At 38.0% G+C, this 26252-nt stretch overlaps 1 protein-coding gene across 1 annotated transcript; it reads right to left on the bottom strand.

The window, feature by feature from the left end:
* Window positions 1-5325: 5325 nt before the first annotated feature.
* LOC141631400 (uncharacterized) lies at window positions 5326-6357 on the bottom strand. Its single transcript, XM_074444077.1, has one exon. The coding sequence runs from the start codon at window positions 6355-6357 to the stop codon at window positions 5326-5328; it is 1032 nt and encodes a 343-aa protein (XP_074300178.1).
* Between the last annotated feature and the right edge of the window lie 19895 nt (window positions 6358-26252).

Here is a 26252-nt window from a genome sequence, read left to right as displayed (position 1 = left end):
CTCTTTACGGTGTGGCTCTGGATGGGATTGCTCCTTACTCTCTTTACCGTGTGGCTCTTGAAGGGATTGCTCCTCACTCTCTTGTATTGAGATACTATGAGAACCATTAATTGATGGACAAGCTTTCGAACCTTGAGTACTCATAGACATTCCTTTCAGGAAGCATTCTAATAATTCTTGACTTGGCTTCTCACCACTTTGCCAAAAATGCACCATCATACTTTGCATATTTGATACTTGTGTTTGCAAAGCATTTATTTGCATGTAAGACAAAAATTCAACAAATTGGTTATGCTTAAAGTAAAATAATTTTCAAACAATAAATATTTTGAGATTATCTTATTCTATGTATACATAATAAATTACCGTCTCTTTGAGACGCTCTACTTCTGTCGGCGGCTTTTTAGGAGCCTTCCTAAAATACTCAGTTATGCATATGCCATCAGGAACCCCTCGCACACGGCTACCATGTTTAGGTTTGTCGATTGCCTTAGCTAGTATATCTTCTCGTCCCTTAGGCTTAAATTTACCTGCCTCCACCTCCTTTTCTAGTTCTTCCTACACCCATTTATTATATTATATTATTTAAATACATATATAATTGTGTCAATTCCTAGAAATTAATAATTTTTGTTTTAACAATTGAAGAACTTACAATTTTCGAAGCCACTTCCTTATAATATTCGGTCAGGTGTCCGTTATTAGGCGTGTGACCCCTTAGCCAAGTTAAGTGCCGGTCAACTTGCTCCAATATCACTCCATTTTTGGCAAAGTCTTACTTCTACCAAAAAAAAAAATTAAGATTGTTAAGCGTATAGTAAAACTTCCAGATTTAAATAAATAGAAATTATAAAGGTATGTCTAGGTGTATGTACTTACGATTTTAGCTTCAATCCCATGGTAACCTGCTCGAGAGCCAACGAACCTTGTCCTATTCATAGAAGCATTCTTCTTGTTGCTTGCACTTATTTCCTTACATTTTACAACACATAAAGTAGTTAGAATAATTATATATAGTGGAAATGTCATACGATATTTTTTTTATATAAACTAAACAAATCTAATAAGTGAATATTACCTTAAATGCCTGAGTAGTGTGAGATGCCACAAACACATTCCAATCCTCAGGTGTTATTGAGTCATACTTTTTTGTTGGTGGTGTCCTCTGTATTGCGCATGTCTCGTCGTATAGCCACTTATGGATTAAGGTGCATTTCCACTTTCTCCATAAATTCCCAGCCTTTATGAGACACCAATCATAACGGTCTGCAATAACGGTGAAAGTGCCCTACACAAATGAAAAAGTTTGTCACCAGAGCCTAGTAATTTATCAAAAGCAGGCACTTCAAACTATAGATGCATCTTGAAACAAAGGCTCTGGCTTGGCACCAAGCCTATGTTAAAAACAGAGGTAATACCACTGTCTTGAGTTGACCTGAGTATGAGACAGCCATCAAGCAAAGATTTGGTAATATGCAAGAAGACCCTATGTCTGAATTACTGCAACTCAAACAGACTACCTCTGTACAAGCTTACCATGATGAATTTGATGTGTTGATTTACAGTCAGAATATGCCCTGACTTGCTATATAACTGTGTTGATACAATATATTACAGCACTAACTATCCTTACTATTTTATGCATAGAATAACCAAGTCAATTATCTGATAACCAAGATAATTACTGACCGTGATACTATCCAAAATTTCTTGCTTCGTGACATCATCCACATGGTCCCACGTTTCCACTGCGCAGCTAACATGCCTCCGACTAGTAACACCAACCCAGCTACTAAACTTCCCAGCGTATGTTCCTGTAGGCAATCTATGCACTTTATCCCACTCTAATTCAATTGGTTTCTTCTCCTTAAGTGCTTTTGAAACTAAGGCCAACACTGTTCGACCCCTCTCCTTAGACCTTCTCTTCCTCTTCTTGCCTGAGTCATCAGAGTTATTCTTCTGAGTTCCTTTACACCCCTATGAGCCCATCAATCAACCTGGCATGCATTAACAAATTACACACTCTTCAAATTCTGTAAATATATCAACATAAATAAGACGTGTTAATAAATATAATACAAATTCTGTAGCTTAAAAAATTTAAAATGTTTCTGAGGCAGCAGGTTAAAATAAGGGGTTGGGGGCAAAGTGGCTCAGTTATTCAGGTAGGTAGGTTGGACATGGTTAGATGCGTCCTTCCTTATAAGGTATGTGGTGATGAAGTCAAAGCGGGAGAAGCGCGTAGCTGTTATAAGGGCAGAAGGAGAAAGTGAGGCTGCCAAGTTGATTTCAGAGGCAACTGCCTCTCTAGGAATGGGTTTGATCGATTTAAGGAAGATTGAAGCTATGAAGGAGAATACAGCTACAATGGCAAGGATTCCTCATGTCACTTATGTTCCTGGTGCAATGAGCATGATTATGGGCATGCCCTCTGCTGGTCGTTAAAAGATGGTAGGTTAATTTTACACCACATTTTTTATTTCGAAGTTGATTTGCTTAAAAGTTTGGTATCTGTTCTTATATAATACATAATACTGTCTCTGTATAACCATACAACTTCTAATTTAACTGCTTTAGTTTGACTTATCCAGAGTAATGTCTGCTGGGTTTTATTGGGCCAGGTTTTGTGTGGAGTATTATAAAAATCAGCTGGGTTTAGCCACCCCTATTAATCCTTTGGATGCTGAGTTTTTGTCTGCTGGGGGTACCATTCCCAGGGAGTATTCATAAAAGGGGCAAATGAAGAGCAGCTATATATGGCCAGTCTCATTTACAATGTTTGGATGAATAGGAATGCAGCTTGACAAGATGGGGTATTACAGCATCCTAATGCTGCATCCACGAAAATCAAAGAGAGTCTAAAAGTAAGAACTAAACCATTATTAATTTAATTCACATTTCACCTAAAAAAAAGAAAAAAAAATTATAAAGCATAACTATAATAAACATAAATCATTATCTTAAACCATGACTTACTCATTTTTCAACAACACGAGGGCGTTTTCTGGAAGGGGTATCAGTATTAATCCATATTCCTTCGTTGTGATCATCACGCGTATATAAACTCGAACTATTGACAGTGTTCGTATCATCTAAACCTGATACATTACGATCAAAACCCTCATATACAACATCTTCATCAAAACTATCAACTTCCCGCCTACTCCTTACGGATAAAACAACTGACCAATTTTTATCTTTTGGATCGGTCACATAAAACACTTGTTTGGCTTGTGTGGCTAAAATGAAAGGATCTTCCTTATGTCCACTTTTATCAAGATTCACCAAAGTGAATCCTAATTCATCCTTACGGACACCAGTATTAGTTTGACACCATTTGCACCAAAAAACAGAGATATCGAAATCTGTGTAATCTAACACCCAAATCTCTTCAATAACTCCGTAATAATGCATCTTACTTAAAATTGGATTCTTATCTTTTGAACTAGAAAAGTGCATGGCTTCAGCTTCTACACTTACCTCACTATTTTGCATCGTACTCTTGTCATCTTGCTCACGAGTGTAAAAGGTGAACCCATTAATGGCATAACCACTATAAGAAGATGCATATGTATTTGGGCCGAAACAAAGCCTTCTTAATCTAGAAGAAATATAATCAGGATATTTTTGCAAGTCTTCTATCACTCGACCCTTGAACCAAGCTCGAAACGTCTTATTGTGCTCATTTCCGATCCACATCCCGGTTTTATTTCGATGCTTCTCCCTCAAGAAAACCATGCGTTCCTTAATGTACGGCTGTACCTTATCCTCGTTATGAAGGACATATGTGTGTGTTCCATGCCGATTATCAAATGCCATATCTTGACGAACATGACCCCTATGACCTTTGCCCTTCATCCACTCACTATGTCGATTCTTAGGAATCCCAAGTATCTCAGAATTTGATAAGTGTGTATAACAGTATGAAATTGCTTCATCGATGATGGCACGCTCGGCAATTCACCCTTCAGGACGATATCTATTAGACGTATAATCCTTATATACTTTCATCAATCTTTCAAAAGGATATTGATACCTTAAGTAAACAGATCCTCGATACTTGATCTCTCTTACCAAGTGTACGGTCAAATGAACCATGATTGTAAAAAATGAAGGAGGAAAGTACATTTCAAATTGACAAAGAGAAGTGACAACTAAATTTTGCAAAGCCTCTAACTCTCCAGGATCAATAACTTTGTTACATATGGCATTAAAGAAAAAACAGAACTTGGTTATGGCATATAGAACCTTTGTAGGTAAAATGTTACGTATGGCCATGACTAATAATTGTTATATCAAAGTATGACAGTCGTGAGATTTTAAACCGGTAAGATTGAGATCTCGCGCATTGATACGACGCTACTAATATTCGAAGAATATCCCTCTGGCCCTTTAAAACCATACAAACATTCACAAAACTCTATTTTCTCCTTTTTTGAGAGTGTATGGGCTACATGAGGCAAGTAAGTCCGTCCTCCCTTCTCTTGCGGGGCCAACTCGGGTCGAATTGTCATATCCACCATATCCTTCCTAGCTGCCACGTTGTCTTTTGACTTATTTGGGACATTCAAAAGAGTGTTGATGATATTATCACAAACATTCTTTTCGATATGCATAACATCCAAACAATGTCTTATGAAGAGTTCCCGCCAATATGGGAGTCGCTCAAAAATAGGAGACATCTTCTTGTATCCACGAGTTGCTAATTTAGAACCCTTCTTCCCATATGTAATTTTAATATCTTTCACCTTTTGATATACATCATGATCGCTTAATATCTTAAGACATGGACGATGATCAGGTTTTCCATTGAAAGCTTTTTGTTGCTTGCGATATGAATGATCTTCCTCCAAAAATTTAAGGTATCCTAAGAAAGCTTGCTTTCGAGAAAACCTCAAATAAGAAGAGTCAACATCTTCTGGACACAAGGGGCACGCCTCTTTCCCATGCACAGTATTTCCACAAAGATTATCGTACGCAGAAAAATCAGATATAGTGCATAATAACATTGCTTTGAAATTGAAAAAACTATTTTGGTACGCATCAAAGACTTCTATTCCTTCATCCCATAGTGTTCTCAAATCGCCATGAAGGGGCGCAAAGTAAACATCTATATCATTACCCGGTTCTTTGGGACCAGAAATCAATAAGGACAGCATCAAATACTTCCTTTTCATGCACACATATGGAGGTAAATTGTAAATAGCTAAAAGCACAGGCCAAGTACTATGTTGACTACTTAAATTCCCAAAAGGATTCATCCCGTCAGTACAGAGTGCAAGTCAAAGATTTCTGGGTTCTTTCCCAAATTCGGGATACTTGGCATCAATGCCACTCTAAACCATCAGCCGGGTGTCTCAACTTGCCATCATTAACTTTTAAATTTTTATGCCATGTCAACAACTTTGTATCTTCCTTATTCGCAAAGAGTCGTCGCAACCTGGGTATTATCGGAAAATACCACAAAACATTTTCTGGGATCCCCTCCTTCTTTTTATATCGCCATTCACTACAAACTGGACAATGAGTGAAACTCTCATATTCCTTGCGATATAATATACAATCATTAGGAAATGCATGAATCTTCACATATTTCATACCAATTCCTCTAAGTATCTTCTTGGCCGCATATGTACGATTAGGAAGAACATTATCTTCTGGAAGCATGTCCTTCAATAATTCGAGGAGGTGGGTAAAAATTTTATCACTCCACCTATTTGTTGCTTTCAAATTATATAGCTTAACAACTGCTGAAAATTTTGTATAATTCTTACAACTCTTATACAAAGGCATTTCAGCATCTTTTAGCTTCTCTAATACAATGCTTGTGATGTCATCTAAATTAGTAACATCGGGTTCTTCATCTTCACCTAGAATGTCATCTATATCAGCGGGATCTTGATCTAGGTAAGGGTTATCTTCTTCAAGACCATCTTCAATTAACCGATCTCGTAATATTTTTTCTAATTCATCGTCATCAAACTCGTCAGCGGACACAGAATTCATATCACAATAATTCATATCCCAGTTCGAATCTTCCAGTGAGTCGATACCTTTTTCTATAGGAAGACTTCCCCCCTCAATCTGAGTCTCTCCCATATTTTCCTCCATTCTCTGTACCACTCTAGACTCCCTATGAATCCTCCAAAGTTTATACTTTGAATTAAATTTATTCTTTTCTAAATGGATTTTAACGTCCGAGAAGCTCATATATTTGATATTCAGACACATTTCATAAGGGCATGGCATATTAGACTTGTCTTTCACATTCTTTCTAACGAATTCATAAAATTCAGCTAAACCGGCATCATATTTAGGATCACCTCTTTTCCCATCCATCATCCACGTACGATCCATATTGGTCTATATAATAAAACAAAGAAACTAATATTACAAATATATTTAATTTGACACTATAGATGGGATATGGGCACTTGTTTTAAAAACTGATAGAGCAGCTCTTTTGGAGCATGAAGATTGACAAACACAGAGAAGTTGCAACAAAAAGAGACTGACAAACAGAATAGAAGTAAAATCAAGCACATCTTAATCTGATAAAGTAGCTAGTCTTAATAGACAATACACAGATGATTCAGGTCATAAACATGGCTAAAATTTATTTTTCTTTGCTGGATTCAAATTTCTCGAGTTCGATTCTCTGGGTTTCTTTTCCCTCAACTGAATTTTGCAGTAACAATCATCAATCTATATGTTCAAGACGTGTTAAAATAAAGATTTTTTATTAGAACAAAGACGGCAAGGGGACTAAACACGGAACTGAAGGTGAGCCAAAAACTATAAACAGACAATCTCAATCCGACAGCTAACCCTCCAGAGACCCGTGGCAGCTTCTCATAGAGTCGTAGACCATGACAATTTCAGACCCCACTATTCGAGAATACTGCTACCTGACTGATCAATTACCCGAGCAGGACTATGATCGAGTTCCACATTCCATCAACTGGACTGAATCTTTCATAGTCCCGCGTCACCAATTTGACGTGATGAGTTTACAAGGCAACTGATTCTAATGGGATGAAAAGTGAATCCGTGATACTTGTATGAGAGGGTCTCACAAAGAGTTGTGTGCGGACTTAAGCTTTATTTGGCCAGGAGTGGCATCAGAATATCCAACAGCTAATGCAATAATATCAACCTAATAAAGGGGAAGGCTTTGGCCTTGGAATGATCTTCAGTAAAGCAAGCAGAAGACTTAATGCAGCGCACTGCACTCTGAACACAACAAGATCCCTGCAACGATCATAGTGACCAACGACAATAAGGCGGTGGCCGGAATACGAGCAAGCACTGACAAGAAGGGGCAACTCATAATTTGATTGAAAATAAAATTTGCGATGGTGATAATCAAACTGTGCGAAGGAAACAATTAGGGTGCAGTACGTAGAAGTGTAAACGCCAAGTTTTTATTTGATTGAATTAATTAGGGATTTATGAAGGAGAACGGTTGGGAACGGAGCCGTTCTCTTTGACAGATGAATGAGAACGGTGCAGATTATGAAGCGGTGTGAATGAAAGTTCTAGTTTGAATGAAAACGGTTGGTCAAACCAACCCGTTCTCTTTGTTTATCTATAAGAACGGTTCTACCCAATAACTGTTCTATTTAGAATTCATAATTGCCTGCCTAACATAAAAAAAAAAAGAGCAGTTCCGTTACCAACCGTTCTCTAAGTGGCGTTCTCATAGCCTTAAATTGTAGTAGTGTAACCAATGTTTTGTTGGTTGTGATTTGTGGTCTTTGATGGTTGGTTAGCCGTGTAAGCTTGATCTTGGGTAATATTTGGGGTAGTTATTTTGTGTCTTTGACTCTGGTTTCGAGTCGGTTTTTGGCCCAGTATCGGTTTAGACTCTAATTAGGGTCATTTTAATGCAAATAGCAAGATAAAACCATTCATGGCATTATTTTCGACATTCGAGATTTGGTTTGACTCAGGTTGACTCAAGTTGCGGGTTGCTGAGTCGGTTTTGGGTCCGAAGACGGTTTTGACTCTAATTAGGGTTATTTTAATGGAAATGACATGATAAAGGTATTCATGGCATTATTTTTGACATTCGGGATTTGGGTTGACTCGAGTTGCGGGTTTCTGAGTCGGTTTTAGGTCCGAAGACGGTTTTAACTCTAAATAGTGTTATTTTAATTCAAATGAAGTTAGAAAACCTTTGAAATCATTTTTCATATTCGAGTAGTGCATTAAACCGTCTCATGTATAGCCAATCCGCGCACGTATATCAAAAACACATTACAGTCCGATCATCATCGGGTGGTTTTCGGGAGGTGCAGATACTGGGTATCTACAGAGCCCCCACTTTGACAGAGGCTTGGACGGGGCGAAAGTTAAAATATAGCCTCCAGGTCAATCGAAGATTACAACCTGAAGACCATTGCGACTTCGAGGCGACTCAAAAGGGTTTGAGCCAAGGACCTGCCGTCGGGAAGGGCGACGTCGAGACAACTCGAGGATTCGAGTCAAGGACCTGCCGTCGGGAAAATTTTAGAGTCTGTCGACTTACGATTCGGTTCGTTTAAAGTCCATTAGACTACGTATAAAGGCTCACCAACCATAAGAAGGAGTCATACCTGAGACATCTTCGGGATATGTCCTTGAGTTATTTGCGCGCAAAGGCTCACCAGCCGGTGTTGAAGATGCGTTTTGAGGCTCGCCAGCCATAGGAAGGAGTCATACCTGAGGCATCTTCGGGATATGTCCTTGAATTTCTCCTTGTGTGCGTGCAAAGGCCCGCCAGCTATGTTGAAGGTGCATTTTGAGGCTCACCAGCCAAGTTGAAGGTCGAATGATCAACTGTGGGAAATAGCATGAAACATCGGGCTTATTTCGAGATATTGTCTGGTAATGACTTCCAACCAAGTTGACGTTGATAGGTTCGGCTAGGGAGAAACGAACTTCAACTTGATGGGGTCCTAAATGAACTCCGTGAGGATAAATCATCTAAGCAATGCTCTCTGGAAAACCATTTAGGGAGAGCGTTGCGTCCGGATCATGAATGATGTTGTGAGGATCTTTGAAAGACCTATGTGAGATCCATTTGAAAATAGGCACTCGCTGGGGAGTTAGAAACTTCTCAGGACTCGTCGAGGATATAAGTTGTTGCTCGTTGGATGGTAGCGTATGCCATGTAATTGATGTGGCTGAACCCCTTGGACTTGACGGGTCGCCGTTTGCTGGAAATAACCCAGTACTCAGTTGGAGTGAGTTTGTCTTCTCAAGATTACCTGCATGGTTAGTGACCACACAAATCCGCAGTCGCATAGACAAACTCGTAGCACGCAAGTATATAAGCACATGAGCACATAAGCATGTAAGAAATTAGCACGTAAGAAACTAGCATGTAATATCTCATGTGAGGGATATAGGAGTTTCGAAGGTTGTGAAGCTTAAAATTGAGTCTTGTTGCTTGTAGATCCGTGAGTTGATAGATTGGAGACACGTGACCATTGCGACATTGACTCACACAGATTCATACTGGCAGACTGACAAGCAGACAATCGTGAGCATGATGCAAGCTCAAGTTCGACGCGACACGAGGGTGAGTTTGACAGACTTTGCATACGTAAGTGCAACTCCTTAGACAAGAAAAGGTGACAACGCTTATCAAATCGCTGAGGTAGAAGGTCCGCTTGGCTGGGGAACACGAATTGATTATCTTCTCCAGACACATTTGCCTTCGCTTGCTTGTTTGAGATCTCTACCTGAGGCATGATGATTCGGAGAGCAGAACCAAGACCTTGTCATCGTCCGAACCGAGCACTAGGCTATGGGCGGTTTTATTTTGGACTGTAGTTGAGACTCAAAAGATGTTTGAGGATAAAGGATGGGTGGCGTCTCAAAAAAGAAGCCCCCAGAGTGAGAAGGTGGGAATTTTACAAAACATGGAATGGGTGGCGTCTCGAAAGAGAAGCCCCCAGAGTGAGAAGGTGGGAATTTGACAAAATACGGAATGGGTGACGTCTTAGGGAAGAAGCCCCCAGTAAAGAGGTATAAGATTAATTTTTGCAGTTGGGTGGGCTGTATTTGAGGATTGATGTTGATGGTTGAGATTGAAAGGGGTATGCGGTTGTGTCCTCGTTGGGGGACTGCCTACGTATTCGCGTGTTTGAGAATTCAAACTAGATTGTAGTTCTGAGCTGGTTATTGAGGATAGAAAATTGAAAATGTTGTGAAAGGAGTATGCGGTTGTGCCCTTGTAATAGGACTGCCTACGTATTCGCGTGTGTGCAAAATTAAACCAGATCGTAGTTCTGAGTGTGTGTGTGCAATGGGTTGCAAATTGAAGGTGTGAAAATTGAATGTGTGTGGGGGTGTGGTTGTGCTCTTGTAATAGGATTGCCTACGTATTCGCGTGTTTGCGAAATCAAACCAGATCGTAGTTCTGAACTAGTTATTTAGGATTGAAAATTGAAAATGTTGTGAAAGGAGTATGCGGTTGTGCCCTTGGAATAGGACTGCCTACATATTCGCGTGTGTGCAAAATCAAACCAGATCGTAGTTCTGAATGTGTGCCTAAGCGAGTTGTTAGGACCTTAAAGTGTAAGGGTCACGACGGTAAATTCCGTTTGGTGACTCATATGAATGTGTGCCTAAGCGAGTTGTTAGGACCTTAAAGTGTGAGGGTCACGACGGTAAACTCCATTGGGTGACTCGAGAAATTGATTTGAGATAATTCCTCCTTGATCATGAATCGAAGAGGTGTAATTTGTGAAAATGTTCCTTATCATGTCAGCACACTAAAAAATGGACCCTAAGGATAGATTGGGTATGTCCCATTCTCGGTAACAAAGCATTCGAGGACTCCGTATCTGAGTCAGGGTGAAAATGGCTTCGTCAAGATTATGGAATGTGGAGCTTGGTGATGACGTCAAAATCTGGATTCAGGGTCATGACGTTAAATTTCGTTTGGTGACCAAAAGGATGAATGGAGAGAATTCCCTCTTGATCATGAATCGAAGAGACATAGTTTGTGAAAATGTTTCTTGTTACGTGAGCACACTAAAAAGTGGACTCTAAGAATGAAATGTGCATGTCCCGTTCCAGGGAGCAATGTTTTTTGAAGACTCCGTATCTGGGTCAAGGTGGAAATGGCTTTGACATTATGAAATGTGAAGCCTTGTAATAAATGGTTTGTTCGACAGATAAAAATCTAGAGTTTGTATTTCTGGTGTTAAGGCCGATGGATTACGTTTTGTAATGTGGTGCGGAATGGGGTCTCAAGCTTGATGTGGCCTGAGCACGAAATGGTTGGTAAATAATGTGGGATCAGATTCCCATGTCTGGACCGTAAAGGTTAAGGTGTGATATTACGAGCTTGAGGGGAATCCTTAGAAGCTTAGATAGTTCTCCATAACAGTCTCTAGAAGGACTTAGGTGTGAAGCAGTGTTGGTTGAGGTTTTGGTGTTTGGTGTTTGGTGTTTTGGACATGTCGGTCCAGGATTTGGTGTGTTGGACTCGTTAGTCCTGGGCTTTGGACTTGTTGGTCCTGGACTTTGTATTTTGAACTCATGGGTCCTGGGCTTTGGACTTGTTGGTCCTGGACTTGGTGTTTTGGACTTGTTGGTCCGAGGTTTGAAAAGTGACGGTTTTTAATTCTGTCATTTGAAATTGTGGAAAAATAACGAATTTGAATTTCGCTATTTAATTTTTGTTTGAACAGGACGATTTTAATTCCGTCTTGTGGAATTGTGAGACAATAACAAATTTGAATTTCGCTATTTCGTTTTTGTTTGAAAAGGACGGTTTTTTAATTCCGTCGTTTGGAATTTGTGAAAATAGCGAATTTGAATTTCACTATTTTGTGTTTGTGATTTGAAAATGACGGTTTTTGATTCCGTCATTTGAAATTTGTGAAAATAGCGAATTTGAATTTCACTATTTTGTGTTTGTGATTTGAGAATGACGGTTTTTTTTTATTCTGTCGTTTGAAATTTGTGAATATAGCGAATTTGAATTTCACTATTTTGTGTTTATGATTTGTAAAGGACGGTTTTTTATTCTGTCGTTTGACATTTGAAAATAGCGAATTTGAATTTCACTATTTTGTTTTTTTATTTGGCTTTAGCCTTGGCTTTCGCTTTGGCTTTGGTTTTCGCCTTTGTTTTGGCTTGGATCTATTGGTTCTTTACCGTCCGTCGTTCGAGGAAGGTAAAGGTGCATATGGGGATGTACCTGTTGGTGAAAGGTTAATACTTGGTGATGGGATGTTTTTTGTGGGGAATGGGCTTGCCTTCCATCATTGATCATGAACAAGGAGATGTTCTGGTTTGTTATCTGGGTTCGTCGTAGAATCCCTTTGATAAAAGCTCGTTCGAAATTGGGTGCTAGTGAAAGATTTCTATTGTTAGACATGGAATAGGTAAAGAGAATGGACACGGAGTTTCGAGTCCTCTTCTTACTCGGTACGGAACGTCACTCGAGTGTACTCGCATTGAATTGGAACATGTTGTTTGTTTTAAATCAATTCTCAAATCAATTCTCGTTGTCAAAGGGAAATGGTAAAGTGGAGAATATATGATAGTTGGAAATCGTGATTTTATTTAGATAAATAAGATGTTATCACAGACTCGATGAATACGTGTGACTCATGGGGACAGCCCCCAGTTTGTCACTTAGGAATAAAAGGACGGACACTATGATAGATATGAGAAAGCCTAAGACTCGGACTCGTACTTAGACTCAATCGTAGTTACGGACTCTTAATCATCATTTTCCTCCTCGAAGGTCTCCTTCGCAGCATCCAGCGGCTTGAATGTCTGGTCTTGAGCATTGACCCACTTGAGCACTTCACTCTCGTGGTTGGGGATGATATGAGGACAAAAGTCAATGAGGATCTCATCTCCTTGCAGAAAGAGATGTTCATTAGGGTTGTTTTCATCACTTGGTTGGCCTAAGGATGAAGCTACCAGTTCATGGTTGTCGATTATGTTTTGAATAACATGTTTCAGTTTGAAGCATGTTTCAGTATCATGACCTTTTCCTTGATGAAATTGGCAATAGGCATTGCCGTCCCAGAAACGGGTTTTCCTGCATTCAAGCGGTCCGGAGTGGGCCCGATTGGTTGTAGCTTCCCTTTAGTCATAAGCTTTTGAAGAGTTGCGGCATAGGTTGTGTTGAGTCTAGTGAATGTCCTTTGAGAACGTTCAACCTTGCTGTTTGACTTGAGACATCCAGAAGGATTGTCTTGACTCAGAGGTGCAATTATGATTTTGCCAGCTTCAATCATATCTTGAATGACATGCTTGAGTTTGAAACAGGTTTTGGTGTCATGGCCCTTGCCTTGATGGTATTGGCAAAAGGCATTACCATCCCAGGATCAGGCTCTTTTGTGTTCGGGTTTGTCCGGAGTCGGACCAATGGGTTGGAGCATTCCTTCTGAAGCAAGTATCCTCAGAGCGTGCCATATGTTATTCCCAGATCTGTGAATACCCTTTGATGTTTTCCCATGGTTCCAACACTGGTGTTTTTTGGGATGTTTTTGTGAGTTTTGTTTTTGTCAACCCTGAGCGGAAAAAAGGATTTGGTTGTTGTTAATGGGAAGTTTTGAGGAAATTGCTTGGTATTTTAAAGGGGTATTTGGTGAGGCAATTTTATGTTCTTTGTTGGTGGGTTCATGGGTGTGCCAACCATTAGATGAATCGTGATTTTCAAAAGTTATTGGTTGGTGAATGGAGGGTTGGTCTTCTCCTTAATGGTTAGGTTTATTTTTGGTATTAACAAACCTCTCCTCCAAATTAGCTACCCGGGTATTCAATCATCGATAGCCACTTGTAGCTTTGAGAATATGTTGTTGATGGAGACGGAGAGCATCATTATAGCGCTTTGTATGCCATCCTCATCAATTGCATGAATTTTCTCATCGTCAATAGAGATGAGATGAGACCAGACTGGGGAAGATTCCTGACTGTGTCAAATAGGGTTTTCTGGAGGGTTGTTCTTGTTATTTGTTGAGGGAGGTTGAGGTAATTTGCCATTTTCGATCATATCATGGATGACACCTTTCAGGGGGAGACACGTTTCAGTGTCATGTCCCCGACCTTGGTGATATTGACAAAAGAGGTTTCTATTCCATCTTTGACCTCGCTTATATGGTAAAGGGTCCGAAGTTGGACCAATCGGTTTGAGCTTTCCTTTAGAGATTAGCCTTTCCAAGGCTGTGGCATAAGGCATACCCAAATCAGGGAAGTACCTATGAGGTCGTTTGGTTTTGGTTGGTGGAGCACCTAAGGAATTGGCTTCAGTGGTTTTGGTTGCTTTCCAACTAGGGTTGGTTTTGTCATTGGCAAGTAGCCGGCTTTCAAGGAGCTTAACCCTTTGCTCAAAATCAGAAGAGGGAAAATTCTCGGTTATCATTTTGTCCTCAAACTTGGGAGAGATGAGTGCTCAAGTTTTCCACGGTAGCTAGGAGCCACGGTAGCTCGGAGTCGAAGGACCATGTAGTTGGTCTCAGCAGAAGTCATGGCGGATGCAGATTGATCAGCTTCTTGAGTTTCTGGTTGGCGATTGATGGCACCCAAGGGATTCCTATTTGACATAACGATAGGCGTTATAACTTGTCTTGGCAAGGTATTTCACAAACAAATGCAAGTGCGACACACATGTATAAAAGGCAGTTTTGTCGTGAAGACGCGACAGTGTGACCAGGTTATGAGTTCATTAAAGATCGTGAATGACCTCTTGTGTTTGAACTCTTGTTGCATGATATTGAACTTAGACTCGAGTGTTAACTTTGGCATAGTGGTGCCTAGACAGACGACTTCTAAAGAGATTTGGAGGTTTGTTGATGTCGTGACGCCGTTAGACAAGACACGTACACTAACTTGACCTTTGACCCGTAATGTGGGGTAAAGACAGGTTTAATACCCGAGAGGTTTTGACTCTGCTAACGCCATTGAAGATGTCTTAACAATTAGGCGATATGACCTAGACCAGAAGGTAGGTACTAACTCCGGCGGAGACTCAACGTTTTCTAGACAACTTGACTTGAAATCGACTCGAGGCAGAATCGAAAAGGTGGACTAAAATTTTCGAAAATAAAAATTTTCAAAAATTTTCATTTGTCGTTCTATGGACGGCTTCTGAAGAGTATGGATCTTCAAAAGGTCGACCAGTTGAAAGGGTTGTCTTAGGTTTGTTTTCAAAAGACGGTTTGAGTTTGAGTTTGCGGCGGCTCTGAAAACAATGTTTTGTTTCCGAAGACGGTTTTTGAAATTCCTAATCACGGATTTGAAAATCTAGAATTGAATAATTTGGAATCGTCATCACAATGGCCATGAAAACGGGTAAATTTGTTTTCAAAGGATTTAAAATTGGGTTGAAAATTTGAAAACGGTTAAATTTGTTTTCAAAGATTCGATTTTGAATTTGAAATTTAAAAACGGTTAAATTTGTTTTCAAATGGTTTGAAATTTGAAAACGGTTAAATTTGTTTTCAAATGATTTGAAATTGGATTTTAAATTTGAAAACGGTTAAATTTGTTTTCAAAGATTTGATTTTGAATTGAAATTTGAAAACGGTTAAATTTGTTTTCAAATGATTCGAAATTGAATTTGAAAATCTGAAAATGGTTAAACTGGTCTTCAAATATTTGCTTTTGAATTGGAATTTGGAAACGGTTAAATTTGCTTTCAAATGATTTGATTTTTGATTCGAGATTTGAAAACAGTTAAATTTGTTTTCAATGTTTTGATTTTTGATTTGATTTTTGATTTGGAATTTGAAAACGGCTAAAATCATTTTCAAAACATGAAATTGGAAATTGTGAGGATCGAATTCGTCATTACGACGGGTTAAAAAACCGTTTTGACCTTTGAAAGACGGTATGCAAATTGAAAAGTGTGAGAATTTAAATTGTTATTATGACGGCTTAGAAAAGCCAAATTTGATTTTGAAAACGAGATTTGAAATTTGAAAAGTTGCACGGGTTGAAATCGTCATTACGACGGTTTGAAAAACACTTTTGTTTGAAAACTGATTTCGAATTTTGAAAATTCGAGGATAGAATTCGTCATTACGACGGCGTAAAAGGGCGCTTTGAGAATGCAACGGTCATCGACAGACCGAGGTTTGAAACGGCCATTACGACGACATAAAAGGGTATTTTGAAATGGTTTGTGAAAACCATGGTTTGAAATCGTCATTACAATGGTATAAAAAGGTGCACAAATGGCAAAACCAACCCTTAACGCCACGCCTCTCGCTAATACATCATGGCTCCGATCCTTCATGGATTGATGTAAACTTGAAAAGAATGGGTCAAATTTCTCAGATTGGGATGCCCAACTCAAATTAGCCGCCCAAGGTGACGAGAAGCTTCGTTACCTTACCGAGGCCTCTCCACCCGAACCTACTACTAGGTCGACCGCCGCCACTAGGGAAGCATATGAGGCTTACCAAAAAAAGTCCGCCGCAATGAAAAATGTCTTGATATTTGCGATGGAGGCGGATCTCCAAAGGATAGCCTTTAAAATGGGCAACGCTAATGAGATTTACTCCAAGCTTGTGACAATGTTTTCACAAACTCCACGGATCATCCAATATGAGGCGGCCGCGGCATTCTTTGATCTCGACTTCAAAGAGGGCCAAAAGGTTAGCCCTTATGTGCTCAAACTTATGGAGCTTGTCGAGACCTTGAAAATTAAAAAGGTTGAAATCCCCAAAGAACTCATTGTAGATAGGATTCTACACTCCTTGTCCAAAGTCAAAGCGTATGTTCAATTCCGGGTGAATTTTAACATGCAAGACAAGGATGTGTCTCTTGAAGAATTGCACAAGTTACTTGTGCAAGCCAAAAGGGACATGGGATTAAATGTGAACCCACTCAAGGATGTGCTTAACATAAGCACTAAGAGTAAGGGGAAGTTGAAGAAGAATGGGGGGAAGGGTAAGAAGCAAGCTCCCACTTTCACCAAAGCTAGGACTTGTGAAGCTAGCACTTCAAAAATCAAGAAGGGTCCTCTTGATAAATGCCATTATTGTAATGGTATGGGACATTGGAAAAGAAATTGTTCCAAAACCTTGGTGATATTAAGGCTGGAAAGATTACTCCAGTAGGTAAATGACTATCCTTTCTTTTATGTTTCTAATTCAACTATGGTATTGTGATACAAAGTTGTGATAATGTATGTCCCTTTTTTTATTGTAAATAGGGCCTCCACCAAGCAAAGACAAAGGAAAAGAAAAGCAAGCTTAAGAAACCATCAAGGAGCTAGGAATAGCTTTCATGGAGCTTCGCTTTTTATTGTCTTATTTTATTCATGTTTTGAATTTTAGAACCTTAAGTTTCCGTGTTCGACATGGAAAGGTATTTTGGATAATGGGTTGTATTTTGGATAATGGTGACTTGGTTTGCAACCCAAGTCACCCGTTTTATCATTTTATCCTTTTGTTCTAAAATTCATGTTTAAATGCTTACTCTTAGAAACATATAACTTAAAGTGATTTAATAGATAAATATAATGACGGGTTTCATTATATGTCCACATGCTCAAGGCTTGTGTATGATCATTTACAAAGTAACCTTGAGTCTACGAAGTCTCTTAATATGTCAATCACCAAGTACACATATGAAATCTAAAACTATTAGTCAATCTATGAGATAGTTCTCCTTATAACTTCAACATCATTATTTGTGTCTCATATGCTATCTTTGAATCTCTAGTGTATTTATTCTAAAGATAGAGTGGGAGAAAAATGAGGACACAACACACAAGGCAAGATATATTGTGTACTTGTGTAAATGAGATCTACGCAAGGTAGAATGATTTGAATGAAGGGTATATCTATTCACATAGTATACCCAATAGATGAGATCTATGGTCTCAAGTAAGTTCTATATGACTAAAGAGACCAAGTGAAGTAATCATAAGAGTATGTTCTCAAGATAACTACACGAGGAGACCAAAAGAAAGTTTTGGAACAAAATGACTAATGTAAAGTCTTAACAAGGGTTTTGACTAGTTTATGATAAATTTTGACCAATAGTTTCAACATTGAGATTTACTTAAGAGCCTAAATGAATCAATGTAACATCCTAGTAATAAGCGATATTTATGACTAGAGGTTGCAAGGATTGATATACCGATATCTTCAATAGCCAAAGTTTTAAACCACGCAGATGTCATTACTTAACCTCATTATGAAAATGAATTGGTTAAACCTCCTTCTAAAAGGGATATTTTGAAGGATGTGTATTAGATATTACTCATATTTAATAAATGACATTGCCACACATCATTATGACATGAATGTGTTAGAGATTTAAAATCTCTTTCCATAAGGTTAAGATGAGACCTCTTCGAAATAGGAATTTTGAAAGGATATGATGGGAACATATATGGCTTCATCTTAATAACTTTGCAAAGCAACATACTTTCCAATTTTGAAATGTTTTCGATTAAGTAATAAATTTCGAAACATGTGGAATTAAGTGGGAGTTTACAAATTATCATGTGAAGACATGGGATTTAGTGGGAGTCATCCATCCTCGAATGTTTACAACTTATTACTCGTTAGGAATGACGAGCTAATATCTTCCTTCACAAAGAAGTATTTGAGTTTTCAATTCTGGATGAATTTGGACTATGATGAATCCAATTACGACAAGAAATATTGGATTAGTATTAAGAGATACACATCATATCAACATACACATAGGTTATTCATGTAGATGAAAATGGAATTGCCATTAGCAGTCATGGTCGTTCATTGAACCTATAAACGGTTGATCTCATGATTATTAGTAACTAATGTTTCCGCCATTAGAATAATCATGCACATGTCCAATGGTGAATCATATGCATAAGAGCATGATGATTCATTGGTGAACCATAAAAGAAACGTCATGAATTCTCGAGTAGAATCCAATGAGCGATTTCGGTGTTTGATAAAATGCTCTGTTATGTGTCAAGAGGTTGCACATATTGTAGAAAATCCGAGCACTTGTAAGGATTTATGAGAATCCTAAGCCTTTCAAGCTTAAAGGAGAAATAAGAAGTTTTGGAAAGATACTTAGTTGAATAAGAAGTTACGCAAAACTAATCTTTCCTAACTATGCTAGGACTTGTAAGAAGTGCTAGGCTAATCATCTTGACAAATTGTTGCAAGACTCTACAAAACATGTACCTAGTGCATTGTGTGTGGATGGAGTACTTGATCAGTACAAGTTATATCATTCACCACAATTTCGTTCGTTATGTGATAATCGATAAGGAAGTTCTTTCAAGATAAAGAACCGAAACCAAGGTCGGGAACCTTGATGTGCACTTGGTAAGGTTTATGCTATGAGTGATAACATGAATTTAAAGGATAATACGATTAAGAAGTTTGAACACATGGACACATGACATGTTAAACTTATATTGCAATCAACAAGTGTTTATACACTTACGATTTGCATCACAAGGTTGTAATATGGTATTGACTACCCGAGTGTGATGTCGACATTTGTCGTTTGAGTTACCATTAACTCACCTAATACATTGTTATATCCAAACGGGTTGTGAAGACAAATTGAACCCCGTTAAAGTGAACGTGGATTAACATTGTATTTGCCCATAGTCACTTGTATGAGGTGATGTCTCGAAGTGACTAGACTGTGATGCGATTGATGGCAAGTTCAAGTGCCATAGAGTCATGAGAGATGACTAGTCGATCACATAGGCAGACTGTTAGGAACATTTTGTCGAGCCTTATGACCGCTTATAGAGTTCTGGCAAATTTATATATCCTGGTCGTGGCGAGAGCTACTATAGTATTCAAATGAGTCGATTCTTTTGACTAAAGACTATTCGCCTAAGATGGCACAGTTTCAGATTAACTTTGATTTGCGTTACAACGACCTTCGTAAATGGGGTCAAATGCGCATATTTTGGGTTATGATGGCTGTGGCTAGTTGAAGCGAATGAGTGCGATAGGAATTGTCCAGCCCTAGTCAGGGTTATAACAATATCTCAGGGCCACTCGAGGAGTAATGAACTGGAAATGCGTGGCCACGCTCGGAATGTATCCATTGTGGATAAATCCGGTCAATCAGTTATTCTCCAGATCGAGGAAACCACTCTCGATATGATCACTTGCAAGTACGACCTGAAAGACACCTTGCATTGAGTGGGAGGTAGTAATAGGACAAGAGAATTGGTGACGCACACTTGTCGAGGACAAGTGGGAGATTGTTGGAATATGTGTCCTTCGATAATAATGCGATCACGACTGTTGATCATGCTGATCACATGTTTAAATCTCATTATAAAGAATACAATTGGGAAGTAATATTTACTGTCAACTGATCAACATATATCAGTAATGATTGGCTGACTAGAGTTTGACATTACTGTCGTGCGACGGTGGTGATCAGTTGATCCCCTAGGTCATACCTATAGGGCAACACTCTTAATTGATTAATTAATTGATCGTATAACGTTACGGGTCAATTAATTTATTTAAAATTGACGGACGATTTTGGAAGTAATATTTACGTATTTCATTATAATATGATTAAATGAGATACGGTCTGAGTAATCGAATTGTATTATTACTCAGATGAAATTATTGTTTAAAGAAACAATTAAAATTGAATGAATTATTGAAAATACAATTTATTGTGATTTATAATTGGTAAAATATTTTGGTACAAGTAATTGTGAATTACTAAGTCGGTTTTTGTATATGACGTATTTTTATTAATACATTGATTTTTAATATGTTAAAAATACATAGCAATTTTATGTGACATGTGACATGTGACATATTGACAAATTGACAAAAATAAAATGGATCCCATTTTACATATATGTACCGAAATTAGGGGAGGATTAAGGATAGTATTGTGTTTATTAATTGAGTGGTAAACATGATGATTACCCTAGTCACTAGCCATGCAAACCTAATGCTTATTGTAAAGAACAACTAAAGCATGCATTGGCTCCCTTAATCCCCCCTCTTCCACCCGGTTTTTGAGATGAAAAACCATTTATTTACCTAATAATACACCAAAATGTTAGTAGTGTATCATTCATTCTTCATTATTCTAAAAATTGAGTTTTAGAGAGATAAAAAGCTTCCTTCTTCCTCCTCCCATAAACCGAAAATATTAAGTCTCCTATAATATTTTTGGGTCAATTTTTACAAGATTAATATTGTACTAGTATTTATAATTTTAATTTAATTAAGTGTGTGCCTTGGGTATAAAGCTTTGGGAGAGATCCTATACTTGGATCTTAGTTCTTCCACTAAAGAAAGCACAAGAACAAGAGAGAAAGGTGATCTCTCTTGTGCCCATTTGAACCGAAAATCCAATGTAAGAATGAATGTTTCGTCCTTATTTTATTTATTTGTTTGCATGCATAAGATCATTAGTTAATTTTATGACAAATTAAATTAAAACATATATGAATATGTTAAGTATATAGATATACTTATCCTTCAACAAAAGGTTTCCATCTGAGAATGAGGGTCTTCACTAGGCATCCCCCCAAATTGGCTCCTTTCGACTAATTGGATAAAGGCGGATTTAGCAATAAAATTTCCGGTTAGATGTTGTCGTGTGGGAGTACCGTTGGGTAGGCTCTCCTCGGTGGGTACGAAATGTGATGAAAACTTAGGCATTGTAGGTTGATTTTGTGGGGTATTTTGTAATGGGTTCTCCTCACCTTCTCTTGCAAAAGGGTTGATGAACTCAATAGTTGGTTGAACAACCTCACTAATACCTCTCAAGTTCCTTCTAGAAAATCTCCTATTGTTTGTCAAGGTTCTTTCAATTTCACGGTCAAAAGGTAACAAATCACCTTGTGACCTTCTAGACATGCAAAATATAAAACAACTCGAAAACAATTAGAACAAACCTTGAGGAGTTTTACTTCCCCAAGGCAAAGAAAGACACAACTAATAACAATAAAAGAAAATCTAAATCAAGTAAAAACCGTCCCCGGCAACGGCGCCATTTTTGATCGGTCCGTTTCGTGTTCACAATTAAATAGATGTGGTCGTTGGGTCACGTCTGAATCAAAACACAATTTATAGCTTCACAAACAACTCTACAATTAGTAATGAGGCAAGTAAAGGTCGGATCCCAAGGGACGGGAATTGAGATGAGATTTCTATTGAAACTAGTGGTGTCTTAGGGGTGTCACAATTTGGGTTGATGTAGAAGGTCGCTAAACTAAATAGCAAAGAAAGTAAATAAGTAAGATGAATTAAAAGGGTTGTAAACAATTGATAAAAAGCACTAGGGTGTCATGGGGTCATAGGGGATTCATGGGAATTGATCATACAAACATGTTCTCAAATTATAAGCAAGCAATAATTGTTGTGATGGATTGAGTTGGGTTATATCTTACAATCCTAGGAAAGTTTGGGTCCCGGAGCCGAATCGATTAGATTGTACAACACCTACAAGTCGACTTAGTCTTCCCTACTCAACAACATGCATGGTATAATGAGACTCGAGTTGGTTTATGTCTTACAAGTCTCATTGAAAAGATAGGTGATGGGTAAAAAATGCAAGAATTTATAGGCTCACATTTCATCAAACATAACATGTGCATGAGTTGAGATAAAAAAAAGCAAGCAAATAAACCATGAAAGCATATTAATTAAAGCACGAATCATTCCCCATGTTGGTTTCCCCTAATTACCCATTAACCCTAGCTAAGAGACTACTCACTCATTATCATGTTGATCATGCTAGCAAGGTTGTCAATCATACTAACAAAAGGAAACATGATGAATAAATGAAAGTAATTAACAATAATTAAAGAGGGATTAAGAGAATTATACCTACTAATGATTCTAATAATAAAGCAAAGAATAAAAGAACTATTTGATGCTTGATTGAGAGGTTGTCAATCTCCGAATAATAACCCAAATAATCTTCAATTACCCAAAATAAAGGATGGACAAAAGAGAGATTAAGGAAATAAAACTTGTATTAGAACTTGATTAATTGTTGATTACAATACTAAAGAGAGATTTGATTGATATTAACTACACTAATTATTGATAAGAAGAACATGCTCTTCTAATTAGACTAATGGGGTATTTATAGTGGAAATTAGGTGGATGCATTAGGGTTAACTAAAGGCTAAACTAGTAATTATACTTTTTAGATTGAGCAGGGAGGAGCCGGTATTTTTCGATGGAAGGGCTTCTTTCTTTGTAGCTTGGAGAAGACAAAATTGTGCTGTACAGGAATCCGTGCGTTTTGGAGTCGGGACGGGCGGATTCTGGCGGTGGAACACGGGCGTCTTCAGGTGAATCCGGGCGGATTCTGGTGGCTGCAAACCCGGGCGTCTTAAGGAGAAAACGCACGGATTGTGCTGTGGAGGACGGGCGGATTGTGGAGAAACCGCACGGATTGTACCTCAGTAATATTTCTTCTTCTTTTCTTCCCTTTTCTTTACAAAATCCTTGCGGTTTTCCTCGGGGATGCAAGGATCCTTTCTCAACATTGCTCATCTACTATAATATGTACAAAGGCCTTCTAATCTTGTCTCTCCTTGATGCTTGGTCATTAAATTCAATCAATTTAGTCTCATTTTGCCATGAAAATGCAAGATTTGCACTCCTTTCCTACCAAGGGATCAAAATCTCAAAGAATATGCAAAACAAAGAACTAAAGACAATAAATGACCCAAATATGCACTAAAAAGCATGGGAACAAGGCTAATTTGGGGGCTAAATATGCGCTAATTATGGTCACATCAGCTTTCTAATTCTCGTTCTTAATTTTGCGCGTCAGATCGTGGGGTGATCGATCGACCACTGGGACCAGTCGATCGACCAAGGGTGCTGTACAGTAATGCATTCTTACGAATTCTGCAGCGCACAACGACCTTAAAACAGATGCCATTTCTTCGTTACTTGGTCAAATCAGGCGTTCTACACGGTGTTGGAAAGCTAAGAGGATAAAATTTCACCTGCAAGTGGAGTCAGTCGATTATCTGATCTAGAACTCGAGATATAGCCATCTGAATAAGGCTGTAATGCAAAGAAGCACTTCTTCGCCTGTTTAAGATTTGCAACTTGTACGCACCCATGCTTTTGCTATCTTTTAGGCCTTGAGATGCACACCAAGTTCACTTCCTGAGTCTTTACTTGATGTAAAGTCCTATGATAAATACTCGGGGACGGATTCGGCTCATTTTCCGCTGAATTCTTCACATTTCTGCAATATTACACAAAAACACGAAAGTAGACGGAAATAGGAAAAATACTAGCATAAACTACATATTTGAGCTCTGAAATGCGTGTAAAATAAGGTGTAAAACATCATATAAATGACACGCATCAAACTTCCCCAAACCAAACCGTTGCTTGTCCCCAAGAAAGAACTATACTCGATCTTAAAACCTAATTGGAACGAGTTCAATCTCAGAGCGAAATGCATCTATAAAGCCTAAACCAGTTTAATGCTACAAATTAACAGTCAATTAGTAATATAAATCACACAAACGAGTTATGTAGTCGTTAAAAATTGCTGAACCGTCAACTATAGAGACTTATCATTATGGACTCTCACGGGTTGTTCATATCATACATAAGCACATGTGAATATATCTAAAAGATAGAAAGAAGTAATTTTGTAATGACACTCACCTAACTACGACCTATAAGAACATGCCTGCAATCTAATATGAAAATAATCTCTACAACCGTACATATGCATTCCAAACAAACAAATGACCATGACACATGCCGAGGTAAATATGGATATGTGAGGTAATGGGTAATAAGGGGCTAAGATAAATTTGGAATAGAGGAGTTAAAGCTAAGCTAGTAACTACGGATCCAAATTATAACAACATCCACTTTCTTACTCAAGATCAATCGATACATAACGGTGCCAATTAGAAGCACAAATCTCACAATTTCCACAATTAGTCAACTCCCCACAAGATACAAATACAACATGGGAGCAAAAATCGCCATTTAATAAAGACTTTGAATTATTCGATTTTTCGAATTTTCTTTCGCTACTGCAGTGCACGGTCGATCGACCCATAAGTCCAGTCGACCGACCAAGGACGAACTTGCTTTTCATTTTTTTTTCTCTTTTTTTTCATTTTTTTTTTCTTTCTTTCCTCCTTTCCAACATTTCACCAACCTTCTCATAATGTGTAATATAACCAAAATGCAATGAATACATTTCCACAATTACCAATACTAGCTCGGATAAGGTAGGCTAAATATAGTATGTAGCTTATGCGACAGAGGGCAATTTGGCTATGTGAGGTTTATGGGTAAAATGAGAAAAGGGGACCTCTACCACATGTGTCAACAAACCACAAACCGAATGCATACAGGTATTAAGTAGACCAAGTTCATATTTATGCATATTGATGTAACATGTCTCATAAGGAGTAACTACTCACAATCCTAGATAAACTGTGCTGGAATATGTGTCCTCCGACAATAATGCGATCACGACTGTTGATCATGATGATCACATGTTTAAGTCTCATTATATAGAATACAATTGGGAAGTAATATTTTACTGTCAACTGATCAACATATATCGGTAATGATTGGCTGACTAGAGTTTGACATTACTGTCGTGCGACGGTGGTGTTCAGTTGATCCCCTAGGTCATACCTATAGGGCAACACTCTTAATTGATCATTTAATTAATCGTATAACGTTACGAGTTAATTAAATTACTTGAAAATTGACGGACGATTTTGGAAGTAAAATTTACGTATCACATTGAAATTGATTAAAATGAGATACGGTCTGAGTATTTGAATTTTATCATTACTCAGATGAAATTATTGTTTAAAGAAAAATTAAAATTGAATGAATGATTATAAATACAATTTATTGTGATTTGTAAATTGGTAAAATATTTTGGTACAAGTAATTATGAATTACTAAGTCGATTTTTGTATATGACGTATTTTTATTAATACGTTGATTTTTAATATGTTAAAAATACATAACTAATTTATGTAACATATGACATGTGACATAAGACAAAATTGACAAAAATAAAATGGATTCCATTTTATGTATGTACCGAAATTAAGGGGAGGTTTTGGCTAAAATTGTGTTGTTTAAATTAGTGGAAAACATAATCATTCACTAATAGCCTAGCCATGCAACCCTAGTTTGCATTGTGAAGGCAAACAAGAGCATACATTGGGTCTCCTTTCTTCCCTCCTCTTCCCTCCTACCCGGTTTTACCAAAGAAAAGGCAAAGGGTTTTTGTCTTATATTTTTTGATATACACTA

The sequence above is a fragment of the Silene latifolia genome, chromosome Y, assembly GCF_048544455.1.
Source record: "Silene latifolia isolate original U9 population chromosome Y, ASM4854445v1, whole genome shotgun sequence".
Taxonomy (NCBI): Eukaryota; Viridiplantae; Streptophyta; class Magnoliopsida; order Caryophyllales; family Caryophyllaceae; genus Silene; species Silene latifolia.
The sequence above is the reverse complement of the archived record's forward strand: the minus strand, read 5'-3'. Positions and strand labels throughout refer to the sequence as shown.